At 49.7% G+C, this 25,753-nt stretch overlaps 1 protein-coding gene across 1 annotated transcript in view; it reads right to left on the bottom strand.

Moving 5' to 3' along the window:
• Positions 1 to 25,753, bottom strand: part of LOC142483907 (TRPM8 channel-associated factor homolog) — a 136,085-nt gene that overhangs the window by 63,404 nt on the left and 46,928 nt on the right. Inside the window, exon 4 of the mRNA XM_075583828.1 lies at positions 13,342 to 13,436. Coding sequence (XP_075439943.1) covers positions 13,342 to 13,436 — 95 coding nt within the window. The remainder of the gene's footprint in view (positions 1 to 13,341; positions 13,437 to 25,753) is intronic.

Below are 25,753 nucleotides of genomic sequence, written 5' to 3'. Positions count from 1 at the left end.
TGTATGCAGGGAGTTACTTTACCTGAAGAGAGCTTGATATCACAGAATATGAGTATGAGCCGGGTATGCACCGTGTGTGTGTGTATGCAGGGAGTTACTTTACCTGAAGAGAGCGTGATATCACAGAATATGAGTGTGAGCCGGGTATGCACTGTGTGTGTGTGTGTATGCAGGGAGTTACTTTACCTGAAGAGAGCTTGATATCACAGAATATGAGTATGAGCCGGGTATGCACCGTGTGTGTGTGTATGCAGGGAGTTACTTTACCTGAAGAGAGCGTGATATCACAGAATATGAGTATGAGCCGGGTATGCACCGTGTGTGTGTGTGTGTATGCAGGGAGTTACTTTACCTGAAGAGAGCGTGATATCACAGAATATGAGTATGAGCCGGGTATGCACCGTGTGTGTGTGTATGCAGGGAGTTACTTTACCTGAAGAGAGCTTGATATCACAGAATATGAGTGTGAGCCGGGTATGCACCGTGTGTGTGTATGCAGGGAGTTACTTTACCTGAAGAGAGCTTGATATCACAGAATATGAGTATGAGCCGGGTATGCACCGTGTGTGTGTATGCAGGGAGTTACTTTACCTGAAGAGAGCTTGATATCACAGAATATGAGTATGAGCCGGGTATGCACCGTGTGTGTGTGTATGCAGGGAGTTACTTTACCTGAAGAGAGCTTGATATCACAGAATATGAGTATAAGCCGGGTATGCACCGTGTGTGTGTGTATGCAGGGAGTTACTTTACCTGAAGAGAGCTTGATATCACAGAATATGAGTATAAGCCGGGTATGCACCGTGTGTGTGTATGCAGGGAGTTACTTTACCTGAAGAGAGCTTGATATCACAGAATATGAGTATGAGCCGGGTATGCACCGTGTGTGTGTGTATGCAGGGAGTTACTTTACCTGAAGAGAGCTTGATATCACAGAATATGAGTATAAGCCGGGTAAGCACCGTGTGTGTGTGTATGCAGGGAGTTACTTTACCTGAAGAGAGCTTGATATCACAGAATATGAGTATGAGCCGGGTATGCACCGTGTGTGTGTGTATGCAGGGAGTTACTTTACCTGAAGAGAGCGTGATATCACAGAATATGAGTGTGAGCCGGGTATGCACCGTGTGTGTGTGTATGCAGGGAGTTACTTTACCTGAAGAGAGCTTGATATCACAGAATATGAGTATAAGCCGGGTATGCACTGTGTGTGTGTGTATGCAGGGAGTTACTTTACCTGAAGAGAGCTTGATATCACAGAATATGAGTATGAGCCGGGTATGCACCGTGTGTGTGTGTATGCAGGGAGTTACTTTACCTGAAGAGAGCGTGATATCACAGAATATGAGTATGAGCCGGGTATGCACCGTGTGTGTGTGTGTGTATGCAGGGAGTTACTTTACCTGAAGAGAGCGTGATATCACAGAATATGAGTATGAGCCGGGTATGCACCGTGTGTGTGTGTATGCAGGGAGTTACTTTACCTGAAGAGAGCTTGATATCACAGAATATGAGTGTGAGCCGGGTATGCACCGTGTGTGTGTATGCAGGGAGTTACTTTACCTGAAGAGAGCTTGATATCACAGAATATGAGTATGAGCCGGGTATGCACCGTGTGTGTGTATGCAGGGAGTTACTTTACCTGAAGAGAGCTTGATATCACAGAATATGAGTATGAGCCGGGTATGCACCGTGTGTGTGTGTATGCAGGGAGTTACTTTACCTGAAGAGAGCTTGATATCACAGAATATGAGTATAAGCCGGGTATGCACCGTGTGTGTGTGTATGCAGGGAGTTACTTTACCTGAAGAGAGCTTGATATCACAGAATATGAGTATAAGCCGGGTATGCACCGTGTGTGTGTGTATGCAGGGAGTTACTTTACCTGAAGAGAGCTTGATATCACAGAATATGAGTATAAGCCGGGTATGCACCGTGTGTGTGTGTATGCAGGGAGTTACTTTACCTGAAGAGAGCTTGATATCACAGAATATGAGTATAAGCCGGGTATGCACCGTGTGTGTATGCAGGGAGTTACTTTACCTGAAGAGAGCTTGATATCACAGAATATGAGTATAAGCCGGGTAAGCACCGTGTGTGTGTGTATGCAGGGAGTTACTTTACCTGAAGAGAGCTTGATATCACAGAATATGAGTATGAGCCGGGTATGCATCGTGTGTGTGTATGCAGGGAGTTAATTTACCTGAAGAGAGCTTGATATCACAGAATATGAGTGTGAGCCGGGTATGCACCGTGTGTGTGTGTATGCAGGGAGTTACTTTACCTGAAGAGAGCTTGATATCACAGAATATGAGTGTGAGCCGGGTATGCACTGTGTGTGTGTGTGTATGCAGGGAGTTACTTTACCTGAAGAGAGCTTGATATCACAGAATATGAGTATGAGCCGGGTATGCACCGTGTGTGTGTATGCAGGGAGTTACTTTACCTGAAGAGAGCGTGATATCACAGAATTAGAGTATGAGCCGGGTATGCACCGTGTGTGTGTGTATGCAGGGAGTTACTTTACCTGAAGAGAGCGTGATATCACAGAATATGAGTATGAGCCGGGTATGCACCGTGTGTGTGTGTGTGTATGCAGGGAGTTACTTTACCTGAAGAGAGCGTGATATCACAGAATATGAGTATGAGCCGGGTATGCACCGTGTGTGTGTGTATGCAGGGAGTTACTTTACCTGAAGAGAGCTTGATATCACAGAATATGAGTGTGAGCCGGGTATGCACCGTGTGTGTGTATGCAGGGAGTTACTTTACCTGAAGAGAGCTTGATATCACAGAATATGAGTATAAGCCGGGTATGCACCGTGTGTGTGTGTATGCAGGGAGTTACTTTACCTGAAGAGAGCGTGATATCACAGAATATGAGTATAAGCCGGGTATGCACCGTGTGTGTGTGTATGCAGGGAGTTACTTTACCTGAAGAGAGCTTGATATCACAGAATATGAGTATATGCCGGGTATGCACCGTGTGTGTGTGTATGCAGGGAGTTACTTTACCTGAAGAGAGCTTGATATCACAGAAAATGAGTATAAGCCGGGTATGCACCGTGTGTGTGTGTATGCAGGGAGTTACTTTACCTGAAGAGAGCTTGATATCACAGAATATGAGTATGAGCCGGGTATGCACCGTGTGTGTGTGTATGCAGGGAGTTACTTTACCTAAAGAGAGCTTGATATCACAGAATATGAGTATATGCCGGGTATGCACTGTGTGTGTGTGTATGCAGGGAGTTACTTTACCTGAAGAGAGCTTGATATCACAGAATATGAGTATAAGCCGGGTATGCACTGTGTGTGTGTGTATGCAGGGAGTTACTTTACCTGAAGAGAGCTTGATATCACAGAATATGAGTATGAGCCGGGTATGCACCGTGTGTGTGTGTATGCAGGGAGTTACTTTACCTGAAGAGAGCGTGATATCACAGAATATGAGTATAAGCTGGGTATGCACCGTGTGTGTGTATGCAGGGAGTTACTTTACCTGAAGAGAGCTTGATATCACAGAATATGAGTATAAGCCGGGTATGCACCGTGTGTGTGTGTATGCAGGGAGTTACTTTACCTGAAGAGAGCTTGATATCACAGAATATGAGTATGAGCCGGGTATGCACCGTGTGTGTGTGTATGCAGGGAGTTACTTTACCTGAAGAGAGCTTGATATCACAGAATATGAGTGTGAGCCGGGTATGCACCGTGTGTGTGTGTATGCAGGGAGTTACTTTACCTGAAGAGAGCGTGAAATCACAGAATATGAGTATGAGCCGGGTATGCACCGTGTGTGTGTGTATGCAGGGAGTTACTTTACCTGAAGAGAGCTTGATATCACAGAATATGAGTGTGAGCCGGGTATGCACTGTGTGTGTGTATGCAGGGAGTTACTTTACCTGAAGAGAGCTTGATATCACAGAATATGAGTATGAGCCGGGTAAGCACCGTGTGTGTGTGTATGCAGGGAGTTACTTTACCTGAAGAGAGCTTGATATCACAGAATATGAGTATGAGCCGGGTATGCATCGTGTGTGTGTATGCAGGGAGTTACTTTACCTGAAGAGAGCTTGATATCACAGAATATGAGTATGAGCCGGGTATGCACCGTGTGTGTGTGTATGCAGGGAGTTACTTTACCTGAAGAGAGCGTGATATCACAGAATATGAGTATGAGCCGGGTATGCACCGTGTGTGTGTGTATGCAGGGAGTTACTTTACCTGAAGAGAGCTTGATATCACAGAATATGAGTGTGAGCCGGGTATGCACCGTGTGTGTGTGTATGCAGGGAGTTACTTTACCTGAAGAGAGCTTGATATCACAGAATATGAGTGTGAGCCGGGTATGCACTGTGTGTGTGTGTGTATGCAGGGAGTTACTTTACCTGAAGAGAGCTTGATATCACAGAATATGAGTATGAGCCGGGTATGCACCGTGTGTGTGTGTATGCAGGGAGTTACTTTACCTGAAGAGAGCTTGATATCACAGAATATGAGTGTGAGCCGGGTATGCACTGTGTGTGTGTGTGTATGCAGGGAGTTACTTTACCTGAAGAGAGCTTGATATCACAGAATATGAGTATAAGCCGGGTATGCACCGTGTGTGTGTGTATGCAGGGAGTTACTTTACCTGAAGAGAGCGTGATATCACAGAATATGAGTATAAGCCGGGTATGCACCGTGTGTGTGTATGCAGGGAGTTACTTTACCTGAAGAGAGCTTGATATCACAGAATATGAGTATAAGCCGGGTATGCACCGTGTGTGTGTGTATGCAGGGAGTTACTTTACCTGAAGAGAGCTTGATATCACAGAATATGAGTATAAGCCGGGTATGCACCGTGTGTGTGTGTATGCAGGGAGTTACTTTACCTGAAGAGAGCTTGATATCACAGAATATGAGTATGAGCCGGGTAAGCACCGTGTGTGTGTATGCAGGGAGTTACTTTACCTGAAGAGAGCTTGATATCACAGAATATGAGTATAAGCCGGGTATGCACCGTGTGTGTGTATGCAGGGAGTTACTTTACCTGAAGAGAGCTTGATATCACAGAATATGAGTATAAGCCGGGTATGCACCGTGTGTGTGTATGCAGGGAGTTACTTTACCTGAAGAGAGCTTGATATCACAGAATATGAGTATAAGCCGGGTAAGCACCGTGTGTGTGTGTATGCAGGGAGTTACTTTACCTGAAGAGAGCTTGATATCACAGAATATGAGTATGAGCCGGGTATGCATCGTGTGTGTGTATGCAGGGAGTTACTTTACCTGAAGAGAGCTTGATATCACAGAATATGAGTGTGAGCCGGGTATGCACCGTGTGTGTGTGTATGCAGGGAGTTACTTTACCTGAAGAGAGCTTGATATCACAGAATATGAGTGTGAGCCGGGTATGCACTGTGTGTGTGTATGCAGGGAGTTACTTTACCTGAAGAGAGCTTGATATCACAGAATATGAGTATGAGCCGGGTATGCACCGTGTGTGTGTATGCAGGGAGTTACTTTACCTGAAGAGAGCTTGATATCACAGAATATGAGTATGAGCCGGGTATGCACCGTGTGTGTGTATGCAGGGAGTTACTTTACCTGAAGAGAGCTTGATATCACAGAATATGAGTATGAGCCGGGTATGCACCGTGTGTGTGTGTATGCAGGGAGTTACTTTACCTGAAGAGAGCGTGATATCACAGAATATGAGTATGAGCCGGGTATGCACCGTGTGTGTGTGTGTGTATGCAGGGAGTTACTTTACCTGAAGAGAGCGTGATATCACAGAATATGAGTATGAGCCGGGTATGCACCATGTGTGTGTGTATGCAGGGAGTTACTTTACCTGAAGAGAGCTTGATATCACAGAATATGAGTGTGAGCCGGGTATGCACCGTGTGTGTGTATGCAGGGAGTTACTTTACCTGAAGAGAGCTTGATATCACAGAATATGAGTATAAGCCGGGTATGCACCGTGTGTGTGTGTATGCAGGGAGTTACTTTACCTGAAGAGAGCTTGATATCACAGAATATGAGTATAAGCCGGGTATGCACCGTGTGTGTGTGTATGCAGGGAGTTACTTTACCTGAAGAGAGCTTGATATAACAGAATATGAGTATAAGCCGGGTATGCACCGTGTGTGTGTGTATGCAGGGAGTTACTTTACCTGAAGAGAGCTTGATATCACAGAATATGAGTATGAGCCGGGTATGCACCGTGTGTGTGTATGCAGGGAGTTACTTTACCTGAAGAGAGCTTGATATCACAGAATATGAGTATAAGCCGGGTATGCACCGTGTGTGTGTGTATGCAGGGAGTTACTTTACCTGAAGAGAGCTTGATATCACAGAATATGAGTATAAGCCGGGTATGCACCGTGTGTGTGTGTATGCAGGGAGTTACTTTACCTGAAGAGAGCTTGATATCACAGAATATGAGTATAAGCCGGGTATGCACCGTGTGTGTGTGTATGCAGGGAGTTACTTTACCTGAAGAGAGCTTGATATCACAGAATATGAGTATGAGCCGGGTATGCACCGTGTGTGTGTATGCAGGGAGTTACTTTACCTGAAGAGAGCTTGATATCACAGAATATGAGTATAAGCCGGGTATGCACCGTGTGTGTGTATGCAGGGAGTTACTTTACCTGAAGAGAGCTTGATATCACAGAATATGAGTATAAGCCGGGTAAGCACCGTGTGTGTGTGTATGCAGGGAGTTACTTTACCTGAAGAGAGCTTGATATCACAGAATATGAGTATGAGCCGGGTATGCATCGTGTGTGTGTATGCAGGGAGTTACTTTACCTGAAGAGAGCTTGATATCACAGAATATGAGTGTGAGCCGGGTATGCACCGTGTGTGTGTGTATGCAGGGAGTTACTTTACCTGAAGAGAGCTTGATATCACAGAATATGAGTGTGAGCCGGGTATGCACTGTGTGTGTGTATGCAGGGAGTTACTTTACCTGAAGAGAGCTTGATATCACAGAATATGAGTATGAGCCGGGTATGCACCGTGTGTGTGTATGCAGGGAGTTACTTTACCTGAAGAGAGCTTGATATCACAGAATATGAGTATGAGCCGGGTATGCACCGTGTGTGTGTATGCAGGGAGTTACTTTACCTGAAGAGAGCTTGATATCACAGAATATGAGTATGAGCCGGGTATGCACCGTGTGTGTGTGTATGCAGGGAGTTACTTTACCTGAAGAGAGCGTGATATCACAGAATATGAGTATGAGCCGGGTATGCACCGTGTGTGTGTGTGTGTATGCAGGGAGTTACTTTACCTGAAGAGAGCTTGATATCACAGAATATGAGTATAAGCCGGGTATGCACCGTGTGTGTGTGTATGCAGGGAGTTACTTTACCTGAAGAGAGCTTGATATAACAGAATATGAGTATAAGCCGGGTATGCACCGTGTGTGTGTGTATGCAGGGAGTTACTTTACCTGAAGAGAGCTTGATATCACAGAATATGAGTATGAGCCGGGTATGCACCGTGTGTGTGTATGCAGGGAGTTACTTTACCTGAAGAGAGCTTGATATCACAGAATATGAGTATAAGCCGGGTATGCACCGTGTGTGTGTGTATGCAGGGAGTTACTTTACCCGAAGAGAGCTTGATATCACAGAATATGAGTATAAGCCGGGTATGCACCGTGTGTGTGTGTATGCAGGGAGTTACTTTACCTGAAGAGAGCTTGATATCACAGAATATGAGTATAAGCCGGGTATGCACCGTGTGTGTGTGTATGCAGGGAGTTACTTTACCTGAAGAGAGCTTGATATCACAGAATATGAGTATGAGCCGGGTATGCACCGTGTGTGTGTATGCAGGGAGTTACTTTACCTGAAGAGAGCTTGATATCACAGAATATGAGTATAAGCCGGGTATGCACTGTGTGTGTGTGTATGCAGGGAGTTACTTTACCTGAAGAGAGCTTGATATCACAGAATATGAGTATGAGCCGGGTATGCACCGTGTGTGTGTGTATGCAGGGAGTTATTTTACCTGAAGAGAGCGTGATACCACAGAATATCAGTATGAGCCGTGTATGCACCGTGTGTGTGTGTATGCAGGGAGTTACTTTACCTGAAGAGAGCGTGATATCACAGAATATGAGTATGAGCCGGGTATGCACCGTGTGTGTGTGTATGCAGGGAGTTACTTTACCTGAAGAGAGCTTGATATCACAGAATATGAGTGTGAGCCGGGTATGCACCGTGTGTGTGTATGCAGGGAGTTACTTTACCTGAAGAGAGCTTGATATCACAGAATATGAGTATAAGCCGGGTATGCACCGTGTGTGTGTATGCAGGGAGTTACTTTACCTGAAGAGAGCTTGATATCACAGAATATGAGTATGAGCCGGGTATGCACCGTGTGTGTGTGTATGCAGGGAGTTACTTTACCTGAAGAGAGCTTGATATCACAGAATATGAGTATAAGCCGGGTAAGCACTGTGTGTGTGTGTATGCAGGGAGTTACTTTACCTGAAGAGAGCTTGATATCACAGAATATGAGTATGAGCCGGGTATGCACCGTGTGTGTGTGTATGCAGGGAGTTACTTTACCTGAAGAGAGCGTGATATCACAGAATATGAGTGTGAGCCGGGTATGCACTGTGTGTGTGTGTGTATGCAGGGAGTTACTTTACCTGAAGAGAGCTTGATATCACAGAATATGAGTATGAGCCGGGTATGCACCGTGTGTGTGTGTATGCAGGGAGTTACTTTACCTGAAGAGAGCGTGATATCACAGAATATGAGTATGAGCCGGGTATGCACCGTGTGTGTGTGTGTGTATGCAGGGAGTTACTTTACCTGAAGAGAGCGTGATATCACAGAATATGAGTATGAGCCGGGTATGCACCGTGTGTGTGTGTATGCAGGGAGTTACTTTACCTGAAGAGAGCTTGATATCACAGAATATGAGTGTGAGCCGGGTATGCACCGTGTGTGTGTATGCAGGGAGTTACTTTACCTGAAGAGAGCTTGATATCACAGAATATGAGTATGAGCCGGGTATGCACCGTGTGTGTGTATGCAGGGAGTTACTTTACCTGAAGAAAGCTTGATATCACAGAATATGAGTATGAGCCGGGTATGCACCGTGTGTGTGTGTATGCAGGGAGTTACTTTACCTGAAGAGAGCTTGATATCACAGAATATGAGTATAAGCCGGGTATGCACCGTGTGTGTGTGTATGCAGGGAGTTACTTTACCTGAAGAGAGCTTGATATCACAGAATATGAGTATAAGCCGGGTAAGCACCGTGTGTGTGTGTATGCAGGGAGTTACTTTACCTGAAGAGAGCTTGATATCACAGAATATGAGTATGAGCCGGGTATGCACCGTGTGTGTGTGTATGCAGGGAGTTACTTTACCTGAAGAGAGCGTGGTATCACAGAATATGAGTGTGAGCCGGGTATGCACTGTGTGTGTGTGTGTATGCAGGGAGTTACTTTACCTGAAGAGAGCTTGATATCACAGAATATGAGTATGAGCCGGGTATGCACCGTGTGTGTGTGTATGCAGGGAGTTACTTTACCTGAAGAGAGCGTGATATCACAGAATATGAGTATGAGCCGGGTATGCACCGTGTGTGTGTGTGTGTGTATGCAGGGAGTTACTTTACCTGAAGAGAGCGTGATATCACAGAATATGAGTATGAGCCGGGTATGCACCGTGTGTGTGTGTATGCAGGGAGTTACTTTACCTGAAGAGAGCTTGATATCACAGAATATGAGTGTGAGCCGGGTATGCACCGTGTGTGTGTATGCAGGGAGTTACTTTACCTGAAGAGAGCTTGATATCACAGAATATGAGTATGAGCCGGGTATGCACCGTGTGTGTGTATGCAGGGAGTTACTTTACCTGAAGAGAGCTTGATATCACAGAATATGAGTATGAGCCGGGTATGCACCGTGTGTGTGTGTATGCAGGGAGTTACTTTACCTGAAGAGAGCTTGATATCACAGAATATGAGTATAAGCCGGGTATGCACCGTGTGTGTGTGTATGCAGGGAGTTACTTTACCTGAAGAGAGCTTGATATCACAGAATATGAGTATAAGCCGGGTATGCACCGTGTGTGTGTATGCAGGGAGTTACTTTACCTGAAGAGAGCTTGATATCACAGAATATGAGTATGAGCCGGGTATGCACCGTGTGTGTGTGTATGCAGGGAGTTACTTTACCTGAAGAGAGCTTGATATCACAGAATATGAGTATAAGCCGGGTAAGCACCGTGTGTGTGTGTATGCAGGGAGTTACTTTACCTGAAGAGAGCTTGATATCACAGAATATGAGTATGAGCCGGGTATGCACCGTGTGTGTGTGTATGCAGGGAGTTACTTTACCTGAAGAGAGCGTGATATCACAGAATATGAGTGTGAGCCGGGTATGCACTGTGTGTGTGTGTATGCAGGGAGTTACTTTACCTGAAGAGAGCTTGATATCACAGAATATGAGTATGAGCCGGGTATGCACCGTGTGTGTGTGTATGCAGGGAGTTACTTTACCTGAAGAGAGCGTGATATCACAGAATATGAGTATGAGCCGGGTATGCACCGTGTGTGTGTGTGTGTATGCAGGGAGTTACTTTACCTGAAGAGAGCGTGATATCACAGAATATGAGTATGAGCCGGGTATGCACCGTGTGTGTGTGTATGCAGGGAGTTACTTTACCTGAAGAGAGCTTGATATCACAGAATATGAGTGTGAGCCGGGTATGCACCGTGTGTGTGTATGCAGGGAGTTACTTTACCTGAAGAGAGCTTGATATCACAGAATATGAGTATGAGCCGGGTATGCACCGTGTGTGTGTATGCAGGGAGTTACTTTACCTGAAGAGAGCTTGATATCACAGAATATGAGTATGAGCCGGGTATGCACCGTGTGTGTGTGTATGCAGGGAGTTACTTTACCTGAAGAGAGCTTGATATCACAGAATATGAGTATAAGCTGGGTATGCACCGTGTGTGTGTGTATGCAGGGAGTTACTTTACCTGAAGAGAGCTTGATATCACAGAATATGAGTATAAGCCGGGTATGCACCGTGTGTGTGTGTATGCAGGGAGTTACTTTACCTGAAGAGAGCTTGATATCACAGAATATGAGTATAAGCCGGGTATGCACCGTGTGTGTGTGTATGCAGGGAGTTACTTTACCTGAAGAGAGCTTGATATCACAGAATATGAGTATAAGCCGGGTATGCACCGTGTGTGTATGCAGGGAGTTACTTTACCTGAAGAGAGCTTGATATCACAGAATATGAGTATAAGCCGGGTAAGCACCGTGTGTGTGTGTATGCAGGGAGTTACTTTACCTGAAGAGAGCTTGATATCACAGAATATGAGTATGAGCCGGGTATGCATCGTGTGTGTGTATGCAGGGAGTTAATTTACCTGAAGAGAGCTTGATATCACAGAATATGAGTGTGAGCCGGGTATGCACCGTGTGTGTGTGTATGCAGGGAGTTACTTTACCTGAAGAGAGCTTGATATCACAGAATATGAGTGTGAGCCGGGTATGCACTGTGTGTGTGTGTGTATGCAGGGAGTTACTTTACCTGAAGAGAGCTTGATATCACAGAATATGAGTATGAGCCGGGTATGCACCGTGTGTGTGTATGCAGGGAGTTACTTTACCTGAAGAGAGCGTGATATCACAGAATTAGAGTATGAGCCGGGTATGCACCGTGTGTGTGTGTATGCAGGGAGTTACTTTACCTGAAGAGAGCGTGATATCACAGAATATGAGTATGAGCCGGGTATGCACCGTGTGTGTGTGTGTGTATGCAGGGAGTTACTTTACCTGAAGAGAGCGTGATATCACAGAATATGAGTATGAGCCGGGTATGCACCGTGTGTGTGTGTATGCAGGGAGTTACTTTACCTGAAGAGAGCTTGATATCACAGAATATGAGTGTGAGCCGGGTATGCACCGTGTGTGTGTATGCAGGGAGTTACTTTACCTGAAGAGAGCTTGATATCACAGAATATGAGTATAAGCCGGGTATGCACCGTGTGTGTGTGTATGCAGGGAGTTACTTTACCTGAAGAGAGCGTGATATCACAGAATATGAGTATAAGCCGGGTATGCACCGTGTGTGTGTGTATGCAGGGAGTTACTTTACCTGAAGAGAGCTTGATATCACAGAATATGAGTATAAGCCGGGTATGCACCGTGTGTGTGTGTATGCAGGGAGTTACTTTACCTGAAGAGAGCTTGATATCACAGAAAATGAGTATAAGCCGGGTATGCACCGTGTGTGTGTGTATGCAGGGAGTTACTTTACCTGAAGAGAGCTTGATATCACAGAATATGAGTATGAGCCGGGTATGCATCGTGTGTGTGTATGCAGGGAGTTATTTTACCTGAAGAGAGCTTGATATCACAGAATATGAGTATGAGCCGGGTATGCACCGTGTGTGTGTGTATGCAGGGAGTTACTTTACCTGAAGAGAGCGTGATATCACAGAATATGAGTATGAGCCGGGTATGCACCGTGTGTGTGTGTATGCAGGGAGTTACTTTACCTGAAGAGAGCTTGATATCACAGAATATGAGTATGAGCCGGGTAAGCACCGTGTGTGTGTATGCAGGGAGTTACTTTACCTGAAGAAAGCTTGATATCACAGAATATGAGTATAAGCCGGGTATGCACCGTGTGTGTGTATGCAGGGAGTTACTTTACCTGAAGAGAGCTTGATATCACAGAATATGAGTATAAGCCGGGTATGCACCGTGTGTGTGTGTATGCAGGGAGTTACTTTACCTGAAGAGAGCTTGATATCACAGAATATGAGTATAAGCCGGGTATGCACCGTGTGTGTGTGTATGCAGGGAGTTACTTTACCTGAAGAGAGCTTGATATCACAGAATATGAGTATGAGCCGGGTATGCACCGTGTGTGTGTGTATGCAGGGAGTTACTTTACCTGAAGAGAGCTTGATATCACAGAATATGAGTATGAGCCGGGTAAGCACCGTGTGTGTGTATGCAGGGAGTTACTTTACCTGAAGAGAGCTTGATATCACAGAATATGAGTATAAGCCGGGTATGCACCGTGTGTGTGTATGCAGGGAGTTACTTTACCTGAAGAGAGCTTGATATCACAGAATATGAGTATGAGTGAGCCGGGTATGCACCGTGTGTGTGTGTATGCAGGGAGTTACTTTACCTGAAGAGAGCTTGATATCACAGAATATGAGTATGAGCCGGGTAAGCACCGTGTGTGTGTATGCAGGGAGTTACTTTACCTGAAGAGAGCTTGATATCACAGAATATGAGTATAAGCCGGGTAAGCACCGTGTGTGTGTGTATGCAGGGAGTTACTTTACCTGAAGAAAGCTTGATATCACAGAAGAAGGAAAAACGAATGTAGCTGATGTTTGAGGGGAAATATAAAGGCCGGTGCTCCTCCAAGCGATGGCATCTGAAACACACCAATGATTATATTCTGAAATATATAGTAATCCATGGGGTATAGAGAGAATAGGACAATAATGCGTAAATAGGATATTAAGACATTAACTGTGATAAACGTAAGAGCATCTAATGACCTTTTCACCTCCAGTGAAATACTAACTATTATTTAGTAATGCTGTGCCTTACTATGCTATTCTGTGGTGGAGGGGCAGGTGGACTATAGTGACATAGGCACAAACATCAGTGACAACATAGATTTTTCATGGCCATTTTGTGCGCATTAATGGTCACTGGACATTAATAGCCTGGTGGGGAACAAACTTGTGTTTGTTTTTTTTACGTGATTTAAAAATATTCTAAAAGGTTATTTGAATTCACTGGTAATTTTAATTATGTATTCATCCAATGTGAGAGATGTACAGTATTAAGGTGGCTTTTTGCATTGCTTGGTCCACAATAATGATAGAAAAAAGGTGTGTTCAGGAGAAAAGTTTAATAAATTATACATTCCTTTCAGCATTAATGGCAACATACAGTAATGTTTTGGGATGTTATTGCTATTCATTTTAGCCATGTTTCTCATCCAGAGGAAGGCAAAATTCACTCTGCACATAGGTAAATTAACCCAAAATAAAACAGGCTGCTGCATACAGACGACCACACTACACACACAGATATATATATATACAGTATATACATTTTAAGTTATGGTGGGTGACAAGGCAACAAGAAACCTCCACCGTACTGCATATAGCAAATAAAAAGATCCCTTGTGAGCACATTCACATGTCTTAGGCAGGTCTGCAACCCTGCCTTTCACCATTATCCCCAGCATACAGTGCTTCCACTGCAGCAAGGGATTCTGGGAAATAACATGCAAATGAGCACTCCATTGTTACATGGAGCCCATTTAAGCGAATGCTCGCTGTTAACACAGCTTTAAAGCACAGCACGGGAATCAGATGCAAAGCCAGAGAAACCATGTTTCACCCTTAATTGGTATCATCAGTGTGAAGTTGGTTGTAGTAGGGTTTAGCATCACGTTTTAAGTTATGGTGGGTGAAAAACACAACAAGAATCCTCCACCATATTGTATATAGCAAATAAAAAGATCCCTTGCTGCAGTGGAAGCGCTGTATGCTGGGGATAATGGTGAGAGGCAGCGTTGCAGACCTGCCTAAGACATGTGAATGTGCTCACAAGTGATCTTTTATTTGCTGGAGGTGGAGGTTTCTTGAGAGAGAGGGAGAGAGAGAGGGAGAGGGAGGGAGAGAGGGACAGGGAGGGAGTGAGGGAGAGAGAGGGAGAGAGGGAATGAGGGAAAGAGGGGGAGAGGGAGGGAGGGGGAGAGGGAGGGGGAGGGAGAGAGTGAAGGAGAGGGGGAGGGAGAGAGGGGGAGGGAGAGGAAGAGGGAGAGAAAGGAGGAGGGAGAGGGTGAGAGGAAGGGGGAGGGAGGGGGAGGGAGAGACAGGTGGAGGGGGAGGGAGGAGGGAGAGGGAGGGAGAGGGAGAGAGGGGGAAGGAGAGGGAGGGAGGGGGGAGGAAGATGGAGGGAGAGAAGGGGCGGGAGAGAGAGGGAGAGAGGGGGAGGGAGAGGGGGAGGGAGAGGGGGAGAGAGGGAGGGAGAGAGGGAGGGAGAGAGGGAGGGAGAGAGGGAGGGAGAGAGGGAGGGAGAGAGGGAGGGAGAGAGAGGGAGGGAGAGGAGGGAGAGATAGGGAGAGATAGGGAGAGATGGAGAGGGAGAGGGAGGGGGAGGGAGAGGGGGAAGGGGAGGGAGAGATGGAGAGATAAGGGGGAGGGAGAGGGGGAAGGGGAGGGAGAGATGGAGAGATAAGGGGGAGGGAGAGGGAGAGAGAGGGAGAGGGTGAGGGTGAGGGAGAGGGGGAAGGAGAGTGAGGGTGAGTGAGGGAGAGAGAGGGAGAGAGGGATAGAGGGAGGGGGAGGGTTAGGGGAAGGGGGAAGGGGAGGGGGAGACAGATGGAGGGGGGGGAAGGGGGGAGAGGGAGGGTGAGGGAGAGGGAGAGAGGGGGAAGGAGAGGGAGGGAGAGGGGGAGGAAGATGGAGGGAGGGGGAGGAAGAGAGAGGGAGAGGGGGAGGGAGAGGGGGAGAGAGAGGGAGAAAGAGAGGGAGTGAGAGGGAGGGAGAGGGAGGGAGAGGGAGGGAGAGGGGGAGGGAGAGGGAGGGAGAGGGAGGGAGAGGGAGGGAGAGGGAGGGAGAGGGAGGGAGAGGGAGGGTGAGGGAGAGGGAGGGAGAGAGGGGGAGAGGGAGCGAGAGAGAGATAAGGGGGAGGGAGAGAGAGAGAGGGAGGGTGAGGGAGAGGGGAGTGAGGGTGAGTGAGGGAGAGAGAGGGATGGTGGGAGGGGGAGGGTTAGGGGGAGGGAGAGGGGGAGGGTGAGAGGGAGGGAGAGGGAGGGAGAGAGGGAGACGGAGGGAGGGAGAGGGAGGGAGGAGGGCAGAGCAAAATTGAGGGAGGGAGATAGGGAACCCTGTTTTTATTTGTACAATTAATATGGAACTGAGTAGCTTCTCTCTCTGCGACTCATTCTGGTAGCTTTGATAAAATCACTGCCATATGGAAGGATTTGGCATGACGTACCTCACGGACTGACGTTTGTGTTATCACGGAATTCAGAAAGAGTTATTGCAAGTCAGATACCATTTGATAGGAAAATGCCAATACTCCTCGGGATACAGTGTCCTTATCTCAGCCTTATTCTACGTTCTCAACCTTCAATGAGCCTGTACACCTCTTACAGGCGATCTCCCTGCACAGAGAGAGCTGCATCTCCCTGCTTAGCTCTTACAGGCGCTCTCCCTGCACAGAGAGAGCTGCATCTCCCTTCACAGCTCTTACAGGTGATCTCCCTGCACAGAGAGAGCTGCATCTCCCTGCACAGCTCTTACAGGCGCTCTCCCTGCACAGAGAGAGCTGCATCTCCCTGCACAGCTCTTACAGGCGCTCTCCCTGCACAGAGAGAGCTGCATCTCCCTGCACACCTCTTACAGGCGATCTCCCTGCACAGAGAGCTGTATCTCCCTGCACACCTCTTACTGGCGCTCTCCCTGCACAGAGAGAGCTGCATCTCCCGGCACAGCTCTTACAGGAGCTCTCCCTGCACAGAGAGAGCTGCATGTCCCGGCACACCTCTTACAGGCGCTCTCCCTGCACAGAGAGAGCTGCACCTCCCTGCACAGCTCTTACAGGCGCTCTCCCTGCACAGAGAGAGCTGCATGTCCCGGCACACCTCTTACAGGCGCTCTCCCTGCACAGAGAGAGCTGCATCTCCCTGCACAGCTCTTACAGGCGCTCTCCCTGCACAGAGAGAGCTGCATCTCCCTGCACAGCTCTTACAGGCGCTCTCCCTGCACAGAGAGAGCTGCATCTCCCTGCACTGCTCTTACATGTGATCTTCCTGCACAGAGAGAACTTCATCTCCCTGCACGCCTCTTACAGCCGATCTCCCTGCACAGAGAGCTCTATCTCCCTGCGCACCTCTTACAGGCGATCTCCCTGCACAGAGAGAGCTGCATCTCCCGGCACAGCTCTTACAGGCACTCTCCCTGCACAGAGAGAGCTGCATCTCCCTGCACACCTCTTACAGGTGATCTCCCTGCACAGAGAGAGATGCATCTCCCTGCACACCTCTTACAGGCACTCTCCCTGCATGGAGAGAGCTGCATCTCCCTGCACACCTCTTACAGGCACTCTCCCGGCACAGAGAGAGCTGCATCTCCCGGCACAGCTCTTACAGGGGATCTCCCTGCACAGAGAGAGCTGCATCTCCCGGCACAGTTCTTACAGGCAATCTCCCGGCACAGAGAGAGCTGTATCTCCCTGCACAGCTCTTACATGTGATCTCCCTGCACAGAGAGAACTTCATCTCCCTGCACACCTCTTACAGCCGATCTCCCTGCACAGAGAGCTGTATCTCCCTGCACACCTCTTACAGGCGATCTCCCTGCACAGAGAGAGCTGCATCTCCCTGCACAGCTCTTACAGGCAATCTCCCTGCACAGAGAGAGCTGCATCTCCCTGCACAGCTCTTACAGGCAATCTCCCTGCACAGAGAGAGCTGCATCTCCCGGCACAGCTCTTACAGGCAATCTCCCTGCACAGAGAGAGCTGCATCTCCCTGCACATCTCTTACAGGCGATCTCCCTGCACAGAGAGAGCTGCATCTCCCTGCACAGCTCTTACAGGCGATCTCCCTGCACAGAGAGAGTTGCATCTCCCTGCACAGCTCTTACAGGCAATCTCCCTGCACAGAGAGAGCTGCATCTCCCTGCACAGCTCTTACAGGCAATCTCCCTGCACAGAGAGAGCTGCATCTCCCGGCACAGCTCTTACCGGTGATTCCCCGGCACAGAGAGAGCTGCAACTCCCTGCACAGCTCTTACAGGCAATCTCCCTGCACAGAGAGAGCTGCATCTCCCGGCACAGCTCTTACCGGTGATTCCCCGGCACAGAGAGAGCTGCATCTCCCTGCACAGCTCTTACAGGCGATCTCCCTGCACAGAGAGAGCTGCATCTCCCTGCACAGTTCATACAGGCGATCTCCCTGCATAGAAAGAGAGCTGCATCTCCCTGCACAGCTCTTAGGCTAAGGCCCCGCTCTCTCAGTCAGTGCGACTGTACTGCAGACAGGCGGCGCGCTGACAGGCAATTTAACGCTACTTACAGTCTGTAGGGAGCAGGAGATACAATTTTTCTGCCTCTCGCGCATCACCGCTCCCGCCTCCCTCCTCCTTCCTCCCGAGCCGGCTAAAAGTTAACAAAAAAAACAAGACACACACCCGCAGCTCCTTCCCTTCTCCCCTCCACTCACGCACACAGGCACTCACACACACACACACACCCGCAGCTCCTTCCCTGCTCCCCTCCACTCACACACACACAGGCACACACACACACAGGCACTCACACACACACCCGCAGCTCCTTCCCTGCTCCCCTCCACTCACACACAGGCACTCACACACACACACACACACACCCGCAGCTCCTTCCCTGCTCCCCTTCACTCACACACACAGACACTCACACACACACACCCGCAGCTCCTTCCCTGCTCCCCTCCACTCACACACACAGACACTCACACACACACCCGCAGCTCCTTCCCTGCTCCCCTCCACTCACACACACAGGCACTCACACACACACACACACACACCCGCAGCTCCTTGCCTGCTCCCCTCAACTCACACACACAGACACTCACACACACACACCCGCAGCTCCTTCCCTGCTCCCCTCCACTCACACACACACAGGCACTCACACACACAGACACTCACACACACAGACACTCACACACACCCGCAGCTCCTTCCCTGCTCCCCTCCACTCACACACACAGGCACTCACACACACACAGGCACTCACACACACACAGGCACTCACACACAGACACACACACACACACACACACACACACACACACACACACACACACACACACACACACACACACACACACACACACACACACACACACACAGCTCCTTCCCTGCTCCCCTCCACTCACACACACAGACACTCACACACAAGGCACTCACACACACAGACACTCACACACACACACCCGCAGCTCCTTCCCTGCTCCCCTCCACTCACACACACAGACACTCACACACACAGACACTCACACACACAGACACTCACACACACCCGCAGCTCCTTCCCTGCTCCCCTCCACTCACACACACACAGACACTCACACACACAGGCAAATACACACGGGGGGGTGAATCGGAGCAAGGGGGGTAAATCGGAACGGGGATCGGGCAGAGGGGGGAAATCGGGGCGGGGGGGGAGCAGAGGGGGAACTCGGATTGGTTCCCTTATGTGTCACGTGACGCGGCACCCGCCGAAACCACAAGCTCCTTGTAGCTCCGGCTGGCTAACGCGTCACAGCACGCAGTCAGCCACGCCGGAAGGAGCCAGTGGGGACCTCCAGAATGGAGGCAAGCAGCTGGTGGCCCACAACAGCTCAGTCAATCTCCCTGCACAGAGAGAGCTGCATCTCGCTGCATAGAGAGAGCTGCATCTCCCTGCACATCTTTTACAGTCAATCTCCCTGCACAGAGAGAGAGAGAGAGCTGCATCTCCCTGCACAGAGAGAGCTGCATCTCCCTGCAAAGCTCTTACAGTCAATGTACCTGCACAGAGAGAGCTGCATCTCGCTGCATAAAGAGAGCTGCATCTCCCTGCACATCTCTTACAGTCAATCTCCCTGCACAGAGAGAGAGAGAGAGAGCTGCATCTCCCTGCACAGAGAGAGCTGCATCTCCCTGCACAGCTCTTACAGTCAATCTACCTGCACAGAGAGAGCTGCATCTCGCTGCATAAAGAGAGCTGCATCTCCCTGCACATCTCTTACAGTCAATCTCCCTGCACAGAGAGAGCTGCATCTCCCTGCACAGAGAGAGCTGCATCTCCCTGCACAGCTCTTACAGGCGATCTCCCTGCACAGAGAGAGAGAGAGCTGCATCTCTCTGCACAGCTCTTACAGGCGATCTCCCTGCACAGAGAGAGAGAGAGCTGCATCTCCCTGCACAGCTCTTACAGGCGATCTCACTGCACAGAGAGAGAGAGAGAGAGAGAGCTACATCTCCCTGTACAGCTCTTACAGACGCTCTCCCTGCACTGAGAGAGCTGCATCTCCCTGCACAGCTCTTACAGGCGATCTCCCTGCACAGAGAGAGCTTCATCTCCCTGCACGGCTCTTACAGGCACTCTTCCTACACAGAGAGAGCTGCATCTCCCTGCACACCTCTTACAGGCACTCTCCCTGCACTGAGAGAGCTGCATCTCCCTGCACAGCTCTTACAGGCGCTCTCCCTGCACAGAGAGAGCTGCATCTCCCTGCACAGCTCTCACAGGTGATCTCCCTGCACAGAGAGAGCTGCATCTCCCTGCACAGCACATACTGGCGATCTCCCTGCACAGAGAGAGCTGCATCTCCCTGCACAGCTCTTACAGGCGATCTCCCTGCACAGAGAGAGCTGCGTCTCCCTGCACAGCTCTTACAGGCGCTCTCCCTGCACAGAGAGAGCTGCATCTCCCTGCACAGTTCTTACAGGCGATCTCCATGCACAGAGAGAGCTTCATCTCCCTGCACGGCTCTTACAGGCACTCTTCCTGCACACAGAGAGCTGCATCTCCCTGCACACTTCTTACAGGCACTCTCCATGCACTGAGAGAGCTGCATCTCCCTGCACAGCTCTTACAGGCAATCTCCCTGCACAGAGAGAGCTGCATCTCCCTGCACAGCACATACTGGCGATCTCCCTGCACAGAGAGAGCTGCATCTCCCTGCACAGCTCTTACCGGTGATTCCCCGGCACAGAGAGAGCTGCATCTCCCTGCACAGCTCTTCCAGGTGATCTCCCTGCATAGAAAGAGAGCTGCATCTCCCTGCACAGTTCATACAGGCGATCTCCCTGCATAGAAAGAGAGCTGCATCTCCCTGCACAGCTCTTAGGCTAAGGCCCCGCTCTCTCAGTCAGTGCGACTGTACTGCAGACAGGCGGCGCGCTGACAGGCAATTTAACGCTACTTACAGTCTGTAGGGAGCAGGAGATACAATTTTTCTGCCTCTCGCGCATCACCGCTCCCGCCTCCCTCCTCCTTCCTCCCGAGCCGGCTAAAAGTTAACAAAAAAAACCAAGACACACACCCGCAGCTCCTTCCCTGCTCCACTCCACTCACACACACACAGACACTCACACACACACCCGCAGCTCCTTCCCTGCTCCCCTCCACTCACACACACAGGCACTCACACACACCCGCAGCTCCTTCCCTGCTCCCCTCCACTCACACACACAGGCACTCACACACACACCCGCAGCTCCTTCCCTGCTCCCCTCCACTCACACACACAGGCACTCACACACACCCGCAGCTCCTTCCCTGCTCCCCTCCACTCACACACACACAGACACTCACACACACACACCCGCAGCTCCTTCCCTGCTCCCCTCCACTCACACACACACAGGCACTCACACACACACACACACCCGCAGCTCCTTCCCTGCTCCCCTCCACTCACACACACACACAGGCACTCACACACACACAGACACTCACACACACACCCGCAGCTCCTTCCCTGCTCCCCTCCACTCACACACACACAGGCACTCACACACACACCCGCAGCTCCTTCCCTGCTCCCCTCCACTCACACACACAGACACTCACACACACACACACACCCGCAGCTCCTTCCCTGCTCCCCTCCACTCACACACACACACAGGCACTCACACACACCCGCAGCTCCTTCCCTGCTCCCCTCCACTCACACACACACACAGGCACTCACACACACACCCGCAGCTCCTTCCCTGCTCCCCTCCACTCACACACACACACAGGCACTCACACACACACCCGCAGCTCCTTCCCTGCTCCCCTCCACTCACACACACACAGGCACTCACACACACACCCGCAGCTCCTTCCCTGCTCCCCTCCACTCACACACACACACAGGCACTCACACACACACCCGCAGCTCCTTCCCTGCTCCCCTCCACTCACACACACACACAGGCACTCACACACACACCCGCAGCTCCTTCCCTGCTCCCCTCCACTCACACACACACACAGGCACTCACACACACACCCGCAGCTCCTTCCCTGCTCCCCTCCACTCACACACACAGACACTCACACACACACAGACACTCACACACACAGACACTCACCCGCTGCTCCTTCCCTGCTCCCCTCCACTCACACACACACAGACACTCACACACACACCCGCAGCTCCTTCCCTGCTCCCCTCCACTCACACACACAGACACTCACACACACACACCCGCAGCTCCTTCCCTGCTCCCCTCCACTAACACACACACAGACACTCACACACACAGACACTCACACACACAGACACTCACACACACACACACCTGCAGCTCCTTCCCTGCTCCCCTCCACTCACACACACACAGACACTCACACACACACACCTGCAGCTCCTTCCCTGCTCCCCTCCACTCACACACACACACAGACACTCACACACACAGATACACACACACAGACACTCACACACACAGACACTCACACACCCGCAGCTCCTTCCCTGCTCCCCTCCACTCACACACACACAGACACTCACACACACACACAAATACACACGGGGGGTGAATCGGAGCAAGGGGGGGAAATCAGAACGGGGATCGGGCAGAGGGGGGAAATCAGGGCGGGGGGGAGCAGAGGGGGAACTCGGATTGGTTCCCTTATGTGTCACGTGACGCGGCACCCGCCGAAACCACAAGCTCCTTGTAGCTCCGGCTGGCTAACGCGTCACAGCACGCAGTCAGCCACGCCGGAAGGAGCCAGTGGGGACCTCCAGAATGGAGGCAAGCAGCTGGTGGCCCACAACAGCTCAGTCAATCTCCCTGCACAGAGAGAGCTGCATCTCGCTGCATAGAGAGAGCTGCATCTCCCTGCACATCTTTTACAGTCAATCTCCCTGCACAGAGAGAGAGCTGCATCTCCCTGCACAGAGAGAGCTGCATCTCCCTGCAAAGCTCTTACAGTCAATGTACCTGCACAGACAGAGCTGCATCTCCCTGCACAGCTCTTACAGGTGATCTCCCTGCACTGAGCGTGAGAGAGCTGCATCTCACTGCATAGAGAGAGCTGCATCTCCCTGCACAGCTCTTACAGGCGATCTCCCTGCACAGAGAGAGAGCTGCATCTCCCTGCACAGCTCTTACAGGTGATCTCCCTGCACAGAGAGAGAGAGCTGCATCTCCCTGCACAGCTCTTACAGGTGATCTCCCTGCACTGAGAGTGAGAGAGCTGCATCTCGCTGCATAGAGAGAGCTGCATCTCCCTGCACAGCTCTTACAGTCAATCTACCTGCACAGAGAGAGCTGCATCTCCCTGCACAGAGAGAGCTGCATCTCCCTGCACAGCTCTTACAGGTGATCTCCCTGCACAGAGAGAGAGAGAGAGCTGCATCTCTCTGCACAGCTCTTACAGGCGATCTCCCTGCACAGAGAGAGAGAGAGAGCTGCATCTCCCTGCACAGCTCTTACAGGTGATCTCCCTGCACAGAGAGAGCTGCATCTCCCGGCACAGCTCTTACAGGCGCTCTCCCTGCACAGAGAGAGCTGCATCTCCCGGCACAGCTCTTACAGGCGATCTCCCTGCACAGAGAGAGCTGCATCTCCCGGCACAGCTCTTACAGGCGCTCTCCCTGCACAGAGAGAGCTGCATCTCCCGGCACACCTCTTACAGGCGATCTCCCTGCACAGAGAGAGCTGCATCTCCCTGCACAGCTCTTACAGGCGATCTCACTGCACAGAAAGAGCTGCATCTCCCTGCACAGCTCTTACAGGCGATCTCCCTGCACAGAGAGAGCTGCATCTCCCGGCACAGCTCTTACAGGCGCTCTCCCTGCACAGAGAGAGCTGCATCTCCCGGCACAGCTCTTACAGGCGCTCTCCCTGCACAGAGAGAGCTGCATCTCCCTGCACAGCTCTTACAGGCGCTCTCCCTGCACAGAGAGAGCTGCATCTCCCTGCACAGCTCTTACAGGCGATCTCCCTGCACAGAGAGAGCTGCATCTCCCGGCACAGCTCTTACAGGCTATCTCCCTGCACAGAGAGAGCTGTTTCTCCCGGCACAGCTCTTACAGGCGATCTCCCTGCACAGAGAGAGCTGCATCTCCCTGCACAGCTCTTACAGGCGATCTCCCTGCACAGAGAGAGCTGCATCTCCCTGCACAGCTCTTACAGGCGATCTCACTGCACAGAGAGAGCTGCATCTCCCTGCACAGCTCTTACAGGCGATCTCCCTGCACAGAGAGAGCTGCATCTCCCTGCACAGCTCTTACAGGCGATCTCCCTGCACAGAGAGAGCTGCATCTCCCTGCACAGCTCTTACAGGCGATCTCCCTGCACAGAGAGCTGCATCTCCCTGCACAGCTCTTACAAGCGATCTCCCTGCACAGAGAGAGCTGCATCTCCCGGCACAGCTCTTACAGGCGATCTCCCTGCACAGAGAGAGCTGCATTTCCCGGCACACCTCTTACAGGCGCTCTCCCTGCACAGAGAGAGCTACATCTCCCGGCACAGCTCTTACAGGCGATCTCCCTGTTTATTTTTAATTTTAATAATATTACTGAAGCAGGGGGCCTCCAGATTTGAACCACATTAATTTCAGCCTTGGGGACACTGCTTCCTGAGATACAGGACCTTGTTGCTCCCATTGATGGCATCGGTAACCACACTAGTAATCAATGCGTGTATTGGATAGTATTGGTTGTTGTGTTGTATTTTAATGTTTATTGGGGTGGATAAAGGTGGTTTTTGGCCTGTGGTTGGTGTTTAGACCTCCTGTGTTGGAAGCAGGAAGGGTTAACCCTTTCATTACCTTAGCAGTAGTAACCGCTAAGGTAATGAAGGAGTTAACTCCTCTTGCAACCTTCCCGGTAGGCCTAAACACCCACGCTGGGGCGACTCCAAATGTCACCCACCCCCTCTGCCCCCAACAAACCAGGCACATTTATTTAACCCCTTCATTACCTAAGCAGCTAGCCGTTAAGCTAATGAAGCTGTCTGTAAATTTATTTTTATTACATAGTATTGAAGCAGGGGGTCTCCAAAGCTGATATTAATGTGTGCCTTCTCCTGAGACACCCGTCTTCAATGAGATGTACTGTAGTAAGAATATTTTTTTCCATTAGAGTCACATCGCAGATCGCTCTCTTCAGTTGGCGAGTTCAGAACCTTAGTATTGTAGCCGTAATGTGAGTATTGGAGCTACATGAAAATCTTGATTTGTCAAAAAAGGTGAGTTTTGAGCATTTTTTGAGCTACCACTCAGTTTGTCTGAGGGCTATCGATCAGGAACGTGCAGGTTTTCAGTGAGTTTGGCATGTTATCAGAGCTTTCTGAATAGCTACACATGCAAACTCACTCGAAAAGTACCCAAAACTGTTGATAAGTCAATTATCGAAGCTACTAGAATAGGTATATATATATATATATATATATATATATATATATATATATATATATATGAAGTTGGAATCACTATGGCATTTAGCCTTTTGCACACAATCACATACTGTAGGGGAAATGATTCAGTGATAGTGTTTGAAAAGTATATCTTAATATATCAGAATACATAATGACAGAATTTCCAAAGGCTTTATATTTATATTACATAGCTTGATGTACCGTATATCTGTACAATACAAGCAAGACAACATGGAAACACAGGTCCACTGATTTAAAAAGCATGAATATCACTTGCAGTAAATGTATAACTTATTTACAGTAA

This window comes from Ascaphus truei, unplaced genomic scaffold, assembly GCF_040206685.1.
Source record: "Ascaphus truei isolate aAscTru1 unplaced genomic scaffold, aAscTru1.hap1 HAP1_SCAFFOLD_390, whole genome shotgun sequence".
NCBI classification, from domain to species: Eukaryota; Metazoa; Chordata; class Amphibia; order Anura; family Ascaphidae; genus Ascaphus; species Ascaphus truei.
This window is presented reverse-complemented; position numbering and strand designations above follow the sequence as displayed.